The sequence below is a fragment of the Eriocheir sinensis genome, chromosome 35 (assembly GCF_024679095.1).
Source record: "Eriocheir sinensis breed Jianghai 21 chromosome 35, ASM2467909v1, whole genome shotgun sequence".
NCBI classification, from domain to species: domain Eukaryota; kingdom Metazoa; phylum Arthropoda; class Malacostraca; order Decapoda; family Varunidae; genus Eriocheir; species Eriocheir sinensis.
Genome location: NC_066543.1, coordinates 16,176,709 through 16,195,512, shown reverse-complemented (window position 1 = coordinate 16,195,512; position 18,804 = coordinate 16,176,709). Strand labels below are relative to the sequence as shown.

Below are 18,804 nucleotides of genomic sequence, written 5' to 3'. Positions count from 1 at the left end.
AAACATGCCACAAGAGTCATTCCACCCCATCGCTGGTTCTCAAAAATACGACTCCGTTTAGAATATACCTTCATCCAAACCACCACTAAAGGAATAGTTAAGCCTTCATTAACGATTGATTATTATAGTAATTGACCTCACGTACGTACCTTCCTGTATGAAGACGATGACCTTGACTGCCTCCTGCTAGATGATGTAATTGAGAACACAGATAAAAAAAAACTACCGCTCATGAACACCGTGAAAAGTTTGGATTCCGCACTCACTTCTCCACCGACCCCACGTGAGGTAACCACTGAGGTAACTCGCTTCACTGCATGGTCACCGTCACCACACACAGGTGCACGAGATCCACGGGCTGATTCACAATACATATTTCTTACGTGTTCAAATAGATACCTACAACATGCATACTTACGTTACACCATGGTCTCGTATTCTCAAACCTTTCGGCGCCCAAGCACACATATTCGACAAGGCTTTCGTAGGCGTTTTGGGCATTTCCAGAAACATTTTAATGGCCCTGATGGTAGTGTGGCTTCTTCTGTAGGCTACCATGAATGTGAAAAAATATTCATGAGAACCCGATTAATTTCCTTTTCGGCTTTTGGAAAAAGTGATATGAATGTTGGCAACCGTTTGCGGCGTGAAGCTCGAAAACGATCCGAGCGTGTGAAGCAGTGAGATGGCCAATTAATAATGAAAAAAAAAAAAAAGCAGCGAGTGAGCAGACCACGAGATGGCTCGGTGGGGCAGGGCTTTCTATCCCTCCTCCCTTGACGATCCCAACACAGAATGCAGGGTTACACGGTTGTAGCCACCTTGTAATGAAATCTAGTGTATTGGTATATTACTGCTCTTATGGATCTCTCTTATAGGGAAAGCATATGCAAAACTAAAGACGAGGTTTGTGAGGAACATATCAGCAAAGAGGAAACAATCAATCAATAGGGTCATACGCTGGGTGGAGGGGGGGAGATGGGCGCTCGTTGGTTCACCCACCTGCGATGCTAAACATCGGGGTTCCCCTGAGCAAGGTAATACCTCCTGGCAAGAGTCATCCACTTGCTCAAGCCACAAACTTTGTGGGCCTCCCTTTGACCTTTCACATGGGGTTGACTCTTGATACAGTAATCCGGTGAGCAGGGTGCGACTTAACATGTCCAAATAACCAGTATTTGTGTTCATGGGCTATAGAAGTGTCCTAGAGGCTCCGCCCTGACGTGGCCAAGACTATCGACATGCTGCCCTGAAGACCACCTATCAACCCAGACTCTAGATTCTCTCTAGAGGATGAAAAATGAGATCCAAGGGGTAAAATCAGCCAAGCAAGTTGATACCACTATAAAACACTTGCTTGTACCACACAAGGCTGGGGCCGACCACCAGGCCTCACCATGAACAAAAGGCTATCGACACCATAGGTTGAACCTTAAAAAAAATATATATAATAAAATAAATTAATCAGAGGTATCCCATGCCAAGTGGGTTTTTAGGGGCTTTGTCTCAGGTGGGTCATTACAGCTTCATCTCTCAGGTTCCTCAGGCTTCATCTCTAGGCTCCTTGTTCTTCCCTTAACCAAGTCTCTGTTTATTTTCCCCAAAACACAACCAAGCTTCAGTCGCAAGCAAAGTGGTGGTGGTGGCAGCAGTGGCGGTGATGATATGATTATGATGATGATGATGATGATGATGATGATGATGATGATGATTGCACAATCTTTGTAACTATCATGGCAATCACAAATCTAGGAAAAATTGTTCCAATACAAAATGCAACTAATATAAAACTTTTTAATTTCTCCAAGCATTGTGCATTCTCACATACACTTCTGGAATGTGACTTGTGACAGACATTCACAATTAATTTGTCCCAAAATCTTGAACCTGAGTAATAAACATTCATTTCATGAGCACAAATATTATTTACCAAAGTGTTACACCACATATGCAAATACCCTTATATGGTCAATATTTTTATCTAACACAAATTAAGCTATAAACATTTAAAAATCACATAGTAGTAACTGTCCATACCTGCTTCACATCAATGTCTTCCTTCAGAGATACAAATGAAATCTATAATCCCCACACAATCAAGAAGCTACAAAGGACAACCATCACTCCTTTCTGACTGAGGTCATGTCTTTACAAATAACTTGGTTGTTTCTTTCTATCCTGTCCCTCCCCCCTCGGCAACAGGAGCAATTTTTCCCATCAAACCCAGTGCAACCTCTTCTAAACATCACAAGGCATTACAACACTACTTAATATGTGGTCAGTATTTCAGTATCAACACTCACTCAGTCATGCAAACACCCACACCATGAAGTGATCAAACAGAGGAATACACTTTATGTGCTTGTTTTGGTAGTGAATTCATGAATCCATAACACATCTACAAATGCATACACATACATATTCTAATGCACACCCTTTGTTATGATTTATTTTTCAAATAACCATTCTAATGTCTACTACACAGTTACTAAAAAATGGATATTCATTTCTTTGTGTAAAAATGTCTAGACATGAACATTCCCCAATATACAGAAATCACAAACATATCTCAGAACGTGAAAACTTATTCCTTTCAACAAATCCCTCTAAGCAGCTGCTTTCTAAAAAAAATTGCACTGGAGAATAAATAGGAAATCTAGCTTTAATATCACTCACAACACAGAATCTCTCTTACCTTGAAAACAATTGATGAAAAAATATAACAAATTATGCTAACCCCTCCCACATCCTATAACATGAGTCTTGCTAAAGGGATTAACTAGTCAGCACTCATTGGATAGAAATGGTGAAGTTCTCCTTGATGCTGATTCCTGGCTTGCGTATGGTGAGCTTGCTTGCATGTATGCTGTCACCACCCTCAAAGGAGCTCTCCAGCACCTGAGTGCCTTGTGCTGCAAAGGTGATTGTGTCAAGAGGCAAATCAGTTTGAGGAACCAGTTAAAGAAAACTTACTTAGATTGTAGCATGGCAGTAATGACTAGAAATTTGCCAACCTACTCAATACTGAGTTTGATTTCAGTGTCTGAACAATAAGTGTATATCACATATTTCAAGCATACAATTTAGCTCCTTTCAGTGATCAAAAAGCAACAAAAGTTCAATGTTTCAAATCCCGAGTTAGTGGGTAAATTTCTGTCAATCAATTTCAATACATCCATATTTCTATGACTGTATTTCTCAGACACCACTTAAATGATATTGGTGAGATCCTTAAGTATCATACTCTACAATTTATCTCATTTTAACCTTAAATTTAACGCAAGCAAAATACAAACCACATCAACATTCTAGAAACAAAAATACTTACATGCACTGTTTAGGGTGACTTTGAATGGCCGTTTGTCTAGGCCAATGATAATGACTCGCTCCAGCCACGAGTTTGTTTCATAGCTGCCATTCGGGTCCAGTCGTTGTGACTTCAAGATTCCTTTCTCATATGAAAGCCCAAGGTACAGGAATTTACCCTGGGGAGATGAGATAATCAAGTATTACACAACAGTTTTTGTATTTATCCAGAGGAAGCTAATGGGAAGAAGGCACAAGGGTAAAGTCCTCGTCCCTTGGTCCTTCATCCTCATTGCTACTATTTGTATCTCATGGTACCCAAAGAATCTGGATATGTACATTATATTCTACAAGGATTAATGGCTATAAAAATAGTTATATAATAATGATGTAGAAATCTGCTCCACTTCATTTAGGCTCACACATGCTCAGAGGAGTATAGCGCTGCCATCACATGATATTCTTGCCTCTATAATCATCAATGCAAGGTACCAGAAGACTAGACAAAGGCCATCATCATGCTACTATATAAAGGAATAGGAGGTAGGAATGGATGTATCAGTTAAAGGAGAATAAGCCTGCTCAGTGTGCCAGGAAATGAATATAAAGTATGAGTTTCTAGATGCACCCTGGAGGGTCACTTTCACGTTGCTGCCTGCTACACCTTGCCAACCCACAGGATATACCTCTTACAGCCCATGTGATCTAGATCGTGTTCAGTATGTAAAGATATGTCATGATGCCAGGTGCCGTCCCCTTGACCACCCTCACGACAGCCCCTTCAAGGCACTCTAAACACAATAGATATATTCAAAGCGCACCAAGGAAACAGCCAGGGAAATATTTCTGTAGTCAGTTTCAAATTTGACCCTCATAACCACAAACCTGTCGGTACTCGAAGGTGTGCTCATCATCCATGTAGAGTGTGCCCTGAGCCTTGCCCTCAGCATCCAGGGCCACCACCAGGGTATAAGGGTCCTCTCGCATCAGTGAGGAGGCACGGCGCACCCTGTCCTTGCGTGGGATGATGCTGCCGCCACGCTGGTACACGGGAATCTGTGGGACAGCAAGCAGTAACAAAGTTTAGGGGAGCAGTTAGCATGAAAACAGAAGTAGAAGATAGAAATACGTACTGTATTTCCCACCATAAAAGATGCACTTTTTTTCAAAAAAGATGATTTTAAAAATCACCCTGTGTCTTATACGCCGATGGTTAGGTTTTGGTAGGCCTAGGGGTTATTGTTACAAGTACAAAACCAACACTCAAAACGCGTTCATTTGACACAATAGTTCTCAGATATCCCCAGAATGAAATATACCGTATCTTGCAGCGTGTAACACGCACCTTGTTTCACTCAGAAAATTACAAAAAGTTACCCATGTGCGGTATATGCCAAAGGTACAAATTTTGAATGATTTAAATAATGAACAGTGTGATGCAATAGAAAAGTGTGAATAAGCAGAAGAGAGGAGGAGGACAAGACCATACAGGTCACAAGAAGAAGAAGACGCACCACCCTTGGGAGCCGAGCGCTGCGTGAACAAGAAACAACACACAACACCGCCATGGCACACCAGTCACCAGTGTGCTGGGTACCTTGGCGGTGATGGTTAAAGTGGCTATTACACGGGAACAATATTGGTGGAGCAGGGTGCTGCCTGACATGACTTCGGCAATTGTGGGGTGGACTTGGGCGGATTAGTCTGGAGGTATTTCTGCTGTGCAGCGGCCTGGTCAGCTGACGTTTTCTGTGATACATGTTCGAAAGAACGGATATCCGTGGATGACTTAAGTGTTTATTGTAAACACATTTTTGTCTTTCATTGTAAAAATAACTATATTAAAACATAATATGATAAGTCACAGCTGCTCGGGGCAAGAGCACTGTAATTCTTCAACCAACAGTGGAACACTTTGAACAAAGAGAAGGGCACAAAACACCATACAGTATCATAGTCATAATTGTAGGTAAGGTGGCCAAATGTACTATTTCTTATATATTGAGGTCAGGAAATATGTGGAGGTTTTTTTTTTTTCTAAATATATCTTGCCAAATTATTGGTGCGTCTTATATGGCGGGAAATACGGTAGATCCAACATTGTAACAAAACTGAAGAGGTAGAAAAAAAAGTCAATGTGAGCTGAGGAAGTAAAAAGTTTTTAACTTTACTCTCTCCAAAAAGGCTGCATGTAGAGCCCTTAAAACATGAGATGCATACTCCATAGAAGGACTAGACACAGCCTTTATATATGGTTAGCTACTGTGAGGGCAAAAAGAATTGCTGGAGACAATACAAAACACCTAACCTCGAGGAAGCTAATTTAGCAAAAAGTTATAAGAAGTTTCTAGTTAAAATTTTGAGTTCAGGAGAGGCCAAGAATATTTAAGTAAGAACATAAGAATGTGAGGAGTCTGCAAGAGACCGGTTGGCCTATACAAGGCAGCTCCGGCAAGCCTAATCGCACCTAACCTCACTATCCATGAATTTATCTAACCTCTTCTTGAATGTATCTATAGTATTGGCACCCACATGATTTATACCATAAGGTGCTGGCTATCATGTGTTTGAAGATACCCTAAGCTTGACCTAACATAACCCGATACAGTTACTATAGGTCTTGACTCAGAAAATTCATATATGCTTCCTTACTAATGAGACTTTCTATACAACTAAGTGAGGTCATCCTTTGTTGATTTATACTATGAGGTGCAGGCTATCATGCACTTGAAGATACCCTAAACTTAACCTAACATAACCTAACCAAAACAAAACAGTAACCATAGGTCGTAACTCGGAAAATTAATTTATGCTTCCTTACTAATGAAACTTTCTATACAACCAAGTGAAGTCAATCTTTGTTGATTTTTACCAGAAGGTGCTGGCTATCATGCGTTTGAAGATACCCAAACTTAACCTAACAAAACCCCAAACAGTTACTATAGGTCTCAACTTCGAAAATTCATATATGCTTCCTACTAATGAGACTCTATACAACAAAGTGAGGCCATTCTTTGTTGATATAAAGCATAAGGTGCTGGCTATCATGTGTTTGAAGATACTCTAAACTTAACCTAACGTAACCTAACAAAACCCCAAACAGTTACTATAGGTCTTAACTCAGAAAATTCATTTATGCTTCTTTACCGACGAGACTTTCTATACAAGAAAGTGAGGCCATTCTTTGTTGATTTATACCATAAGGTGCTGACTAAAATCAAATAATAATTTATGCTATTAATAATGACAAAAAGAGATATCTAACCTCTAACTTCTCTAGGATACAAAAGAAAAATTGCATTTAAACAAATTAAATATCAATAAATTAATAAATATAAATCATAAATTAATCAACAACACATTGAAAACCATATCAAGCTTTGGCATTCAGATAAAGTGCAAGCGAGTTCCTAGCGCAGTTAGCAGCAGACCTACCTTATCCCTGGGGGCAGGCACGGTGGTGGAGCCGGGGCCGGTGTGTGTGGTGAGGTCTAGCACATCGTACCAGACCCCTGGAGGGAAGTAAACAGAGGCAGTGTTGGCACCCTCTGTCACCACAGGGCGCGCCAGCAAGGCCGAGCCAATCAGGTGCTCATAATCGATATCAAAGGAACCTTCGTCTTCAGGGAATTCCACCCATAGGGGTCTCATTGGGGGAGCACCTGAAAAAAATTGTATTGAATTGTATGATACATATAACTACACCCATAGGCTAAGGGCTATGACAAAAATCTGAGCCTGCATCAATCTTATATTTTTTCTCTCCTCTTTGTATTGAGTGGCATAGCAGAGCCCTTAACTACTTCCTATCAACCCATTGCTCTTAATTCACCTGTCAGCTCGTTCTCATAGAAGAGGGTGTACCACAGGGGCAGGTACTGGTAGCGCTGCCGCAGGACATTCCTGATTATTCTAAGCGTTTCTGCATCAAACAGCCATGGCTCACGTCTCTTGGTGTCCAGGTGGGCATGGGCTCTCATAAATGGTTGGAATGCTGCCGCCTGCAAAGGTAAGGAAACGATATGAGGTTTGAGACCAATCACTAATGTGATCCTTGTGATACTTGAATTACTTATCAATATCACAATCAAGGCTCTTATTTCACAAACAATGGTGGCTTAAGGGTTCAAACCCTAACACACCCTACAAGAGGGAAAAGCAAGAAGCTAACAGAACAGGAGAAGGGCATACCTGATACCACCTGCTCAGAAGCTGGGCATCAGAATTGCCAAAGAAGCCACCAACATCTGCCCCAACATGAGTGATGCCAGTAACAGAGAGGGACAGAAGCATGGGCTCAGAAATGCGCAGATGACCCCAGTCTGCAGTGTTGTCACCTGTCCACACTGAAGAGGAGCGTTGTGAGCCAGCATAGAAGGCCCTCGTCAGGATGAAGGGCCTAAGGCGACCTTCTGACCTCCGCAGGTGACCCTCATATGTGGACTGGTGCTGTGTGTTGGGAAGGGTCTTGTTACATCCTCCACACAAGTGAAAATTTGACTATGCCAAATAATTAATAAATACCTCAACCCTATGAATAATCTATTATAATGATTATCTGCCCCTCCTCATTATATCTTTCTACCTAACATTATTGAAAAAATAGTAAAATGATTCTTTTGTTTAATAGCTTGATCTGGCAAACACTAAATGTCATTTCCCTAACTCAGTGAACATCAACAAGCATGACCTTGTACCTTTTCCCGTTTTCCCCTCCCACACACATAAGGCTTGCCTGAGGGACTTACAAAGAGCAGGCCATACACGTTGTGAATCTCTCGGTGCTCCACGCCAAGGCCGGGGTGAAGGTTGTCCTTCTGCATGGTGATCTCAGGTCCGTTGAACACCGATGGCTCATTCATGTCATTCCAGGTGAAGGTGTCCAGTGTGGAGCCCTGCATAAAGGCTGGTAAGTCTACTAGGCACCAGTTTAAATGCGTAGGCCCTGCATTTCCCTAAATATCAGAATAATATTTCCTGTCATACTAGAAACCCTATACAATGGAAACAGTGGTGATATTCTCCTCACATAGCTCTATGAAAACAAAATATATATAGAACATGGTTACCAGTTTCATGACAAAGTAACATAAGTCACTATGCTTTTTCTTTTTCTTTTTTTTTCTTTTTTCTTTTTACAGTGGAGGAATCAGCTCAAGGGAAAAAACAAATAGAAAACAAAAAAGCCCACTCAGCACTTCTCTTATAAGACCAAACAGAAAGAGTGGCCAAAAGAGAGTTCAATTTTGGATGGAGAGATGTCTTCCTACTCCCCTCTTGAAAGACTTTAAGTTGTGGACAGGAGGAAACACAGAGGAAGGAGAATTGTTCCAGAGTTTACCAGCAAGAAGGATGAAAGAATGAAGATGCTGGCTAACCCTTGCATAGGGGACTTTGATATCATACAGAAAGAGACAATTCTGGCATCTACAAAGGCAACTCCCATCTGTGGCTCACCTTGTAGCGGTCCAGCATGTAGGTGTCACTGTAGTGGTTGCGTGCCTCAGGGTTGGTCAGGTCAAGGTAAGAGGAAGACCCAGGCCAGCACCAACCTGTGATAATGCATATAATTTACATTATACAATGACTCATTTAACCCCTTGACTGCAGATTTCCTACAAGAAAACATCACCAAGCTAGAGGAATGGAACAAACAGTGGCTGCTACAATTCAATGAAGAAAAAGGTAAAGTCATGCACCTTGTGAGGGGAAATCCAGCATACCAATTCCACATGGGAAACACTCCACTATCCACCACAGAAACAAAGACCTGAGACTATATGTTACTAGGATACCAGTGAAGGCGAAATCTGTGCCAATTGCAGCGGACGGGTTAACTTTGATCCTTCCAACAGCCTTAATGCTTTCAAAGGCTACACATTAAACTTCTTAAGTCAGCATTATGAGGTGGAGGCTTTATTGACTTTACTGACTTCCCTATCACACACAAGAAAAATTACCATGCTTGCATACAGGAATAAGTTGTAATGTAAACACAGGTAGGGACTTTTGATTCATCATCTCTCCATTAAGGCTTCTGTAGATCAGTTCCTTGTTTGATTTTTGCTCAAATAATGTGTTTATGAGTCTCTCCATGCTCCTTCCTATCTAAGACTTTTGTAGCACAAGTATGTCCATCAGGCAATACTACCCCTCACCCACTTTCCTAATCTCACTGACATTTTTATTTCCTACTTAAAATTTTTCCAAGCCTTCCTGTAGGTTCTTCCTAATGGACGGTGAGGAGCATGTCTACACAATCTCTTTTAAAATGTCTAAGGGTACCAAAACCAACTCACCATCAAACAATGTGTACGGGTACCAGAACCAACTCACCAAACAATGTGTAAGGGTACCAGAACCAACTCATCAAACAATGTGTAAGGGTACCAGAACCAACTCACCATCAAACAATGTGTAAGGGTACCAGAACCAACTCACCATCAAACAATGTGTAAGGGTACCAGAACCAACTCACCATCAAACAATGTGTAAGGGTACCAGAACCAACTCACCATCAAACTCCGAGCCATCCTTGGTGTGAACGAAGAGGTCTCGGTCATGATTTTCCTTATAGAAGAAGTAGTTGCTGTCTCGCTTGATGTGAGGGTCAACAATGGTGACAAGCTTGCGGCCCCGTGCAGTGAGGTTGGCAGTCATCTCCAGCGGGTTAGGGAACTTGTGTGCATCCCAGGTGAAATATCTAAGAGGAAAGATTACACATTCAATACAAATGATGTGAATGAGTTTAATGACATTCAACTGAGCCCTATCATCTATCTATCTCTATCCATGATCCTTCATGGGAACTTTCCTAATGGAGGTGGCCACAGCAGAAGCATCTCCAACTTTCCCTATTCTGGCACTTCCTCTCGCACAGTCAATCCCTAACCTGCCAACTCTCCTCCTCCAATACTTGTCCACTCTATTGATCACTTTCACTGGTGGTCTGTTCCTGACTCATCTTCCCTCGATCTTATCCCCATATACTCTCTTCACAAAATCATCCTCATTCATTCTCATCACATGTCCAAACCCTCGCAGAGCACCACACTTCATCCTGTCAACCACTCTACAATCCAGTCTCCTCGCATATGAAAAAATAAAACATGTCAAAACAAAAAAACATTGAGAAAGAATTGTGATGTACAAACAAGGCCACCTCATGAAGGCAAGGTAGGACTTTGCTACCACAGGCAATACTTGTGGTAGCCCTCAAAGTGCAACTAGTTTTCCAAATTTTGGTGTTTTAGCCTTACACAACATAGCAGCCTTCAGACAAATGTTTGACCTCACTGGTTACGATACTACCGCCAATGGACATGATTTGACCTTTCTAGGCAACCCAAATGTTGTATGTACCTTTTGCCATCAGTGTGCTCAATGTCCAGCCACATGACATCCATGGGAAGGTCATGGTGGTCAAAGTTTTCGTTCACCTGTCGCACATCCTCTTCATCATTGTAGTTCCAGCGGCACTGGTGGTAGCCCAAGCTGAACAGCTGCCGAGAGGACAGATTCATCATCACAGCATCCAGAAACATTATCCTTTACAGTGAATTCTTTCAACCTCTTACAGTGAGACTACATATAGCTAATAACAGAAAAATACTTGAAGAAACCCTTTTGTTTTTATCAATCAATTAACACAAAAATAAGTAACTACAACTAGCATATCCATGAAATACTCAGATCCTAAAAAAATAAAATGTTGAACCCATCTTAATTTGCACAGGAACTAGAATTAACTACTGGCTTATCACTATCCACTTAGAGTTATCCTTCCTTCTTTAATTTCGGGAAGATGGGTACCCCCGAGGGCTATTGCCATAGGTTGGCCCGCCTTTATCCTGTGATTTCTTTACTAAAGCTTCTGAGATGCACTTACATGAAGTAATAATGTTTCAGCTGACCTTGAAAAGTTAATTTTCTTTAGTTTTTAAATTCTATGACATCTTGATGTTTTCTAGGCCTTCCAAGTATCAGTATAATTTCCTGTTCTCAAAGACCATTCAAATGAATTAGACATTAGACAAAAGAGATTACATCCTAATTACTTTTACACATTTAAAGCATTGTTCCTTACTGGAGGCAGATTGTTGTTCCCTGTGAGTGCGCCATACTGCCGGAACACATCCAGAGGCCGAGAGCCAAGCATGACAAATAAGTCAATGATGCCTGACTCTGAGGACCAGTGGGTGGACACCTGCGGCGGGTCAGAGTCACCTCCTGAGAAGAAGCCAGTGATGGACGACACAACGTTGCGGTCAGGAAGTTTCTGTGGGTAGATAATTATTGCTCTTCAGGTCACTACCTTATTCTAATGCTTGGATGCAGTGTAAAGCTTCCACTATTAATGTCCAGTAAAATGTCAAATAAACTCATATCACGAAACCCAATAATAATAATAATAATAATGTTTGCCAATACTCAGTGTTCTAGGAGTCCACTCACAGAGCCCCCCGAAGGCTAACCCCAGGCCTCTTCTACAAACAAGTGCCACATCTGCACCACCCTGACCACCCCATAACAAATAGAAGGCACTAGGAAGCCCTTTCCCTTAAGATAATGGGGATCCACAGCCTTTGTCCTGCACTCATCGGCAGCCGACTCATCAAATGAGGATGCACTGAGGGAACCCACCATGTGGTCAGGCCCTAGCAAAACCAGATCAGGGTTGCGGTGAGCCTTAACCCCACCATTTACTTCTTATTTTGTATTTGCCAGAGTTTAGGGTTTTATGAGAAGGGGTTGCATTACCCACTGCAACCAATCCACATCAGTGATTGGACAAAATGCCAACTGTGGACAGAGGCAAGACCTTGAGGAGGATAAATTTCCCATACACTAAATAATACTCCACATTTACTGCCAAAACTTACTAATGAATAATTGCTCACTTTCATTAAAATAAAAGTTGCCAGAGAGCAAGATTGATGCATGACAAGGAAACCACTTTTCAGCAAAAAGTAAATAAATAAATCATGATCTCAAAATGAATACATAGGAATTCACATTACCTATATTTTCTAGGGATCTTAGCTTGTAAACCTACACTACTAGTCATAATACTACTACATACCCTTTGCATACACCCCTGCAATTACCTTAATGTCCACCCAGGTCTCTGCTGCATTATGCCAGAAGATACTGGCTGTGTGCTTGGGTGTGTGGGAAATCATAACTGGCACTGAGCCATACAAAGCCATTGGATTGTCAAGCTCATACTCAAACACATCCAGGTTGTACAGCCGGTAAGGCTCAGTTGACCTAGGGAAAAAGTGTGGTGTTTAGTTACCACAGTTATGTATATTTAGATTTCAACAACCACTGCATTCAATGTTGTAACTTCCCTTTAATATTTTTTTTAAATAACATCACTTATATCAAAGTATCAATGTATTAGGTGAGCCACATCCACAGTCTGGGATGGAGGGATCTACTCACGTGGTTTCTTTGAGGGAGAAGCTGTCTGCATGCTCTGGGATGCCATACACGTGGTTAGAGTTCACAAAAGAGATGTCCATACCCACGGAGGATGGGCCATGAGGCTTGCTGTCTGTGTGGCTCTTGAAGGTCTCCTCCCACAGGCCATTAGTGTCCTCCTCTTCCTCCAGAGGAGCAACATTTGCTCCTTCCTCTGCCTCACCACCCTGGGGTTCACTGACAAGGGGGAAACATTGTCTGTGACTCGGGAAAAGTGTAAATATTTTGCTAATGAAGTAATAATTCAATGACAAATGGGGATTTATTTCGCTGAACTGCAATAACTCACCCTTCAGGTTTTTTACGGTAATGTTCAAACTTGAGGAGGCCTCGAGCATTAGCACTGACTACCAATGTGTTGCCGCTGTACACGTCCACCTTGAGTGGCTTGGCCTGCACCACGGCATGGCTTGAGCCAAACTTGAGCGTGAAGCCTTCCTCAGACCGGTCCACCACCTGAAACCTACAGCACAGATATTGAATGTCACTGACTGTGCAGGAGTAATGGAGCACACAGAGACAAGGGTGGCTGGCATGGTTGTGGCATTTTGTTTTCTGAGATCATATATTACAATATTTGTTAATGCAAAGTATTACGAGGCATCTCCATTCCCTAACGGGCGAGACGACTCCCCCCTCCCCACCCCCACCTGATGCATGCCGTTGATTGATTGATTGATTGATTGAGAGAAAATTAAACCTCAAGTAAATATAAATAGCCACATCATATCTTATAGAAGAATATAGATTACATACAGGATGCAAGAACATGATGCTGCTTTTAATACAAGATCTGACATCATATAAATATTATGGAAAATATGTAAGAACTAAGAGGACTGTGGAAGGGTTAGAATGAAGCATGTAAACACTACAATTGTTTAGTCACACACTCACTCATCTGTAGATAAGGAAAATTACAGATGAGAGGAGATCTTGTTTTCAGAAGATATACCCCATGAAACGTTTGTCATTAAGGGCAGTGTCTACAGCTATTGGATGACAGGGTTGGAAAAAATCATGATTTAGAAAAAAAAATCAAAAAAATAGATTTATTTGATTTAAATCAGATTTTTTTTTATTTAAATCAATTTTTTTTTTATTTAAATGATTTTTTTTGCATTAATTCTTGTTTGTTTCCACTGATTATTTGTTTAAGTCTTATGAAACCATTTTCTTGCATTAAACTTTGCCAATGTTAAATGAAACCATAGTTTAATATACATTACCCAAGATGAGTTTTTCACATAAAAATCATAAGTAGCCATAAAAATCATAAGTTGCCAACTTGTCTATTTATGTTGTCAAATTTGGATCATATTAATAAGAAATTAGACTTAATCATGTTACTTTCCATTAAAAAAAGAATTAAGCTCATTAAACTTCATAATTACATTTATTGTTATTATCAACAAAAAGACCTTACTTTCTTTTTTATGCTTTTGAATATTTTTCTTTTAAGAGATGGTAATGATTCAATGGTGCCTGACTTGCTACAGGACCAGTACAGGATCAGTACAGGACATGTAGACTTGATACTTTTCCTCTACAACTGGTTCACACGTTCTTCCTTATATATATATATATATATATATATATATATATATATATATATATATATATATATATATATATATATATATATATATATATATATATATATATATATATATATATATATATATATATATATATATATATATATATATATATATATATATATATATATATATATATATATATATATATATATATATATATATATATATATATGACTTACATCATTAGATATTTCACTCTTGATATAACACTTAAATCATTTTAACTACAGTGTTTAATTTTCTATTTAAATCATGATTTTTTTTACTCTGATTTAAATTGATTTAAACCACTTGATTTATATCATTTGATTTAAATCAAACTAACCCTGAATTGGGTGAGGTGGAACTATGAAAACTTTGGAAAAAAAATACAATAAAAATTGTGCAAAACTTCCAAACTTTCTGCTGTGCAGTGTGTCATTTTTCAGTGTATGGTACAACAATCTCATTACAGGTAACAGACTATTTTTTGAGTGCAGGAAATTAACATTAACATGGACAACACACCTCACTTCAGGAATTTTGAATTTTTGTTTAGCAAAACGTCTTCTGTGTCGGATGAAATACTGCCCTTCCTCAGATGGATCTCTATTGAATTCAAAATATTAAATGAATCGTTATGCATGACTGTCCTTCCTCTGATAGAAGCAAATTTAAGCTGAAATGTACATAATCTATTGCATAGTTATGTGCCCTTTGTTGGACATAACCATGACAGGCAATACCAGCTTTAGTTAAATTTGTGCAAAACCATGTAATGTCATCTTTCCTAGATGGGTCCCTTGAACATTATTATTAATGATACAAAAAAACTATTTTCACAAAGCATGGAAAGGCAGAGGATTTCTTAATTTATGGAGGGAATAATTATGACTGGAGAAGTCTGTCTTAATAAAAAGAAATGAAAACAGATGATTTTCATATTATCAAATTCAGAATAAAAGTAAAATCCATTTATAAGGCCAAAAAAGTAACTGATATTTCTAACACTCAACCTTTTCATTCTCTTACTGTCAGGTGACGCCTGACAGTACAGTCATACCTAAGTTAGCAGTAGACCAAGATGACAGTCACAGGTAAATTAATAAACAAAGGTATTCTGGACATCCACTAAAACCCCGGACTCACTGTTCTGTCTGGCTGCCTCCAATAAGGCCATATGGCTCTTCGAAGCGCTGCTTGATTGGGTTCTTTTCATTGATCTTCATGCGAAGTGTGGCATCCTTGAGTGGGTACAGCTCCAGCGTAAAGAAAACCCTTGTCCTCTCATTGAGCAGGTCAGCGAACACCCCCTCCTCCGTGGTGGTCAGGGTGGGGAGCAGCAGCACATATGGACTCTCCCCGGGACGCACTGCTCTGTGACGACTGCAAGGGAAACAATAATCCTGTAGTGACAGAGTAGTGGGTGGTAAAACCTACTTTCTGTGACAACACTGTTATATCAACTTTAAGTAAAGCCTTGAAAAGCAGCACGGCGGTAAAATTTACTCAAGCCGAAAGAGGCAAGAGCTGATAGCCACTTCCCTCCAAAAGATGCCTGATAGAGCCCTAGGTGTTGGCACATATATGAAGAAAAAAAATTCCATAACCTCTCATAATTATTTCATTTAACCCATGGAATATGCAAAATAGTTTGTTTTTTGTATTACAAGCTTCAAGATAAACTTTCAGGTCATCATCAAGTGAAAAAAAAAATACTTCTCTCCAAGTTTGAAGAGCCTCATGTGTAAGGTAGTGAGTGGGAGAGAGATTATGTGCAGCTACTGGCAAGTTGCAGGTTGTGAGGCATTTTGGACATGGTACAAAGGTGTGGGGGAGTTATGTCGGACATAGTATGAGGCTGTTTTGTTGTTTATGTTTTTGTCATATACTTACATTATAATGCAATCTCTATAATTGATTGCAATTTACATATAAAGCCATTTTTGCATTTTTAAACATACCAGTAATACAGTAAACCCTCCCTTTAACGGGTCAATTTGGGGGAAGGAGGTGACATTACATCTGAAAATCTATTATATTCATGGAATCCTTTTCACAAACGAACTTTGTTTGTTTGATGAGCTGAAACTTTGTTATTTCCAACTATTTCTCTATAGAGTAAAACCCTTACTATCCAGCAACTGCTAGGATTCTGAGGTGCCAGATATGTGGAAATTCCAGAAACTTGGGGCATGTTCCAGTTCCCCCTATAATTTCATTCAACCCAACACATTAGCACACTATACACAAAGATATGCATCACCCAGTTGCAAGATGTATGCATGTGCTTACCCAGGTACTGAGCAGTGAGGGACTCAGGTGTGGATAAAATAACCTGGACACCTGTAATGAAATATACAGTAAATCAATGGACTTACCGACAGAAGCTGCTCTGTTGACATGTCTTGAAGTTGTTGCGGTCCACAGCACACACCACCACCACCAGGACTGCACTGAACAGTAATCTGCAGGGCAACAAGAGGTGGAATAAAATATATGCGTACCTAGAGGGAATATTTTGATAATGATCTTGGCAGCTTTGCAATATTTATTCTTCCTCTTACCCTGAACATACCAGTGAAATTTTCAAATAAAATGGTTTAGAGGTAAAGGAGAGGGATACGCCCCATTTCGTCACCAGTTCAGTTCGTCACTTACCCGGTTTGCCACCAAAAATTCCATTTCGTCACCAAAGCACTCCAATTCATCACCAATGTGAAATCCACATGCTGGTGTGCGTTCCGACAAAGAATGACATCGGGGCCTGGCACCTACGCATCAACAAAGCACAACTTTTCAATGTACCTTCTCATCCCACTTCTTCACAGGAAAGCCACAATGGTTGATTTACAGCAACAGTTGGTTGCTGCACACACACTAAGGTCATCCACAAGGAAGGGAAATCACGACAAGCAAGTCCGTCTCTGGAAGTTGTGGGATGCATACGAGAAAAATCCAACACCACTACTAAATTTCTGGGAAGCTGTCAGTGTCTTCTTCCGAGTCCAACACATGATTAACAATTAATTTGCGCATGTCCTCTCTAGAACTGTGTTTGCTCCCCACCAAAATTTTAATACCTACAGTTACGTTAAAAATTTTGTTGTTGTTGCTATTGTTTTGCTACAACACAATTGCATGTACCTTTTGATCTATTTCTACTGCAATGTAAAAAGAATTATGTTTTTTTATTTTCATATACAGACAATAGTCACACTCTGACCAGTTTTTGAATTTACTTCATTCCTCTTTGCTTAATATTTATTTTTATTTTATTTTATTTTATTTTATTTTATTTTATTTTATTTTATTATTTTATTTATTTTATTTTATTTATTTTTTTGCTGGCGTATCCATGAAAAAAAGTCATCAAGATACTTAAACGGTGAAAAAAAGCATGGTGACGAAACGTTTGAAAACAGTGGTGACGAAACGGGTGTAAATAGTGGTGACGAAAAGGTTTGGTGACGAAATGAGTATACCCCAAGGAGAAAACATTTGGCTACAAGCCTATTTCTAAGTTGTAAAAGACTACATCTTAGGGTGATCCAAATGCATAACAATGAAATCTTCTCCAACGTAAAATCCTTTTTTGTGAATTATCATCATCTTTATCCATAAAATACCAAGGAGAACCTAAGAAGAAGCGATACAAAGCGGAACAGCTCAAAAGAAGAAGAAAAAGGTGCATGGCTCGCCTAGCCGGCCTGGAATTACCATGCACGGCTATCCGGCATGGCCCTCACCGACCCCTGCCTGCTGCGGTGGCCTTCACTACCCAACACACTGGTCACCTACACTACAGGGACCTATTAGTTACCTGTAATACGTTTTATAGTCAATATATTCACTGGAAAATACTAAAAGGTTCAGGTTCACACTCACCTCCGCAGCCTGGCCATGTTGTTGTTGTTTGGGCGCCGCTGATTGGCCGAGGCGCGTCATGACAGCTGGCCTAACAAGCGAGCCTCTAAAAAGGATTCAGGAAGTAAAAATAAAATATAATGAGATGCTGAGAAGTGTCCACATAGTTCCGTTTTATCACAACTATCTTAGCCCTTCCTTAACAATTGCAAAATGTAACAAAGGGCATAATTAACGTATCATTTTTTTCCTCTCCGTGAAGTAAAAACTATAAACAAAAGATTCAAATAAATAAGGAACACTAGAAAAATGTTCCATCATCCCATTTTACATATTAATGAGTGAAAGACATAGATTATATAACTTGCGGCAGGTATAGCTACAGCGAGACGAAATAGGTACCTGTCATGATTACAATCTGTCCAAGAGACCCTTGATAGAGACTTATTCTTCTTCTCACATATATTGTAATCCTGTTGTCTTCTTTGGTTTGCTTTCTATTATGTAGATTGTGGTTTATGTCTTCAACTATCAACCAAAGATATGTTTATATGCAACAATTAGG

General features: G+C 39.8%; 1 protein-coding gene across 1 annotated transcript; it reads right to left on the bottom strand.

Moving 5' to 3' along the window:
- Positions 1-1,780: 1,780 nt before the first annotated feature.
- Positions 1,781-18,332, bottom strand: LOC127007499 (neutral alpha-glucosidase AB-like). Its single transcript, XM_050878597.1, has 17 exons — positions 18,261-18,332; positions 16,754-16,840; positions 15,522-15,758; positions 13,082-13,255; positions 12,754-12,969; positions 12,414-12,576; positions 11,393-11,584; positions 10,669-10,808; positions 9,822-10,009; positions 8,764-8,858; positions 8,055-8,201; positions 7,498-7,755; positions 7,139-7,307; positions 6,742-6,968; positions 4,192-4,362; positions 3,329-3,485; positions 1,781-2,912 (listed from the first exon to the last, which is right to left on the bottom strand). Exons 1-17 carry the CDS (start codon positions 18,275-18,277, stop codon positions 2,791-2,793), a joined length of 2,760 nt encoding a protein of 919 aa, XP_050734554.1. The 5' UTR covers positions 18,278-18,332; the 3' UTR covers positions 1,781-2,790.
- Between the last annotated feature and the right edge of the window lie 472 nt (positions 18,333-18,804).

Excerpts from the sequence above, each read along its gene's own strand:
- LOC127007499 (XM_050878597.1), bottom strand. Across the intron at positions 12,970-13,081 it reads TACCGTAAAAAACCTGAAGG|TGAACCCCAGGGTGGTGAGG; the intron begins GTGAGTTATTGC and ends CCCCCTTGTCAG. Across the intron at positions 3,486-4,191 it reads ACACCTTCGAGTACCGACAG|GGTAAATTCCTGTACCTTGG; the intron begins GTTTGTGGTTAT and ends TCATCTCCCCAG.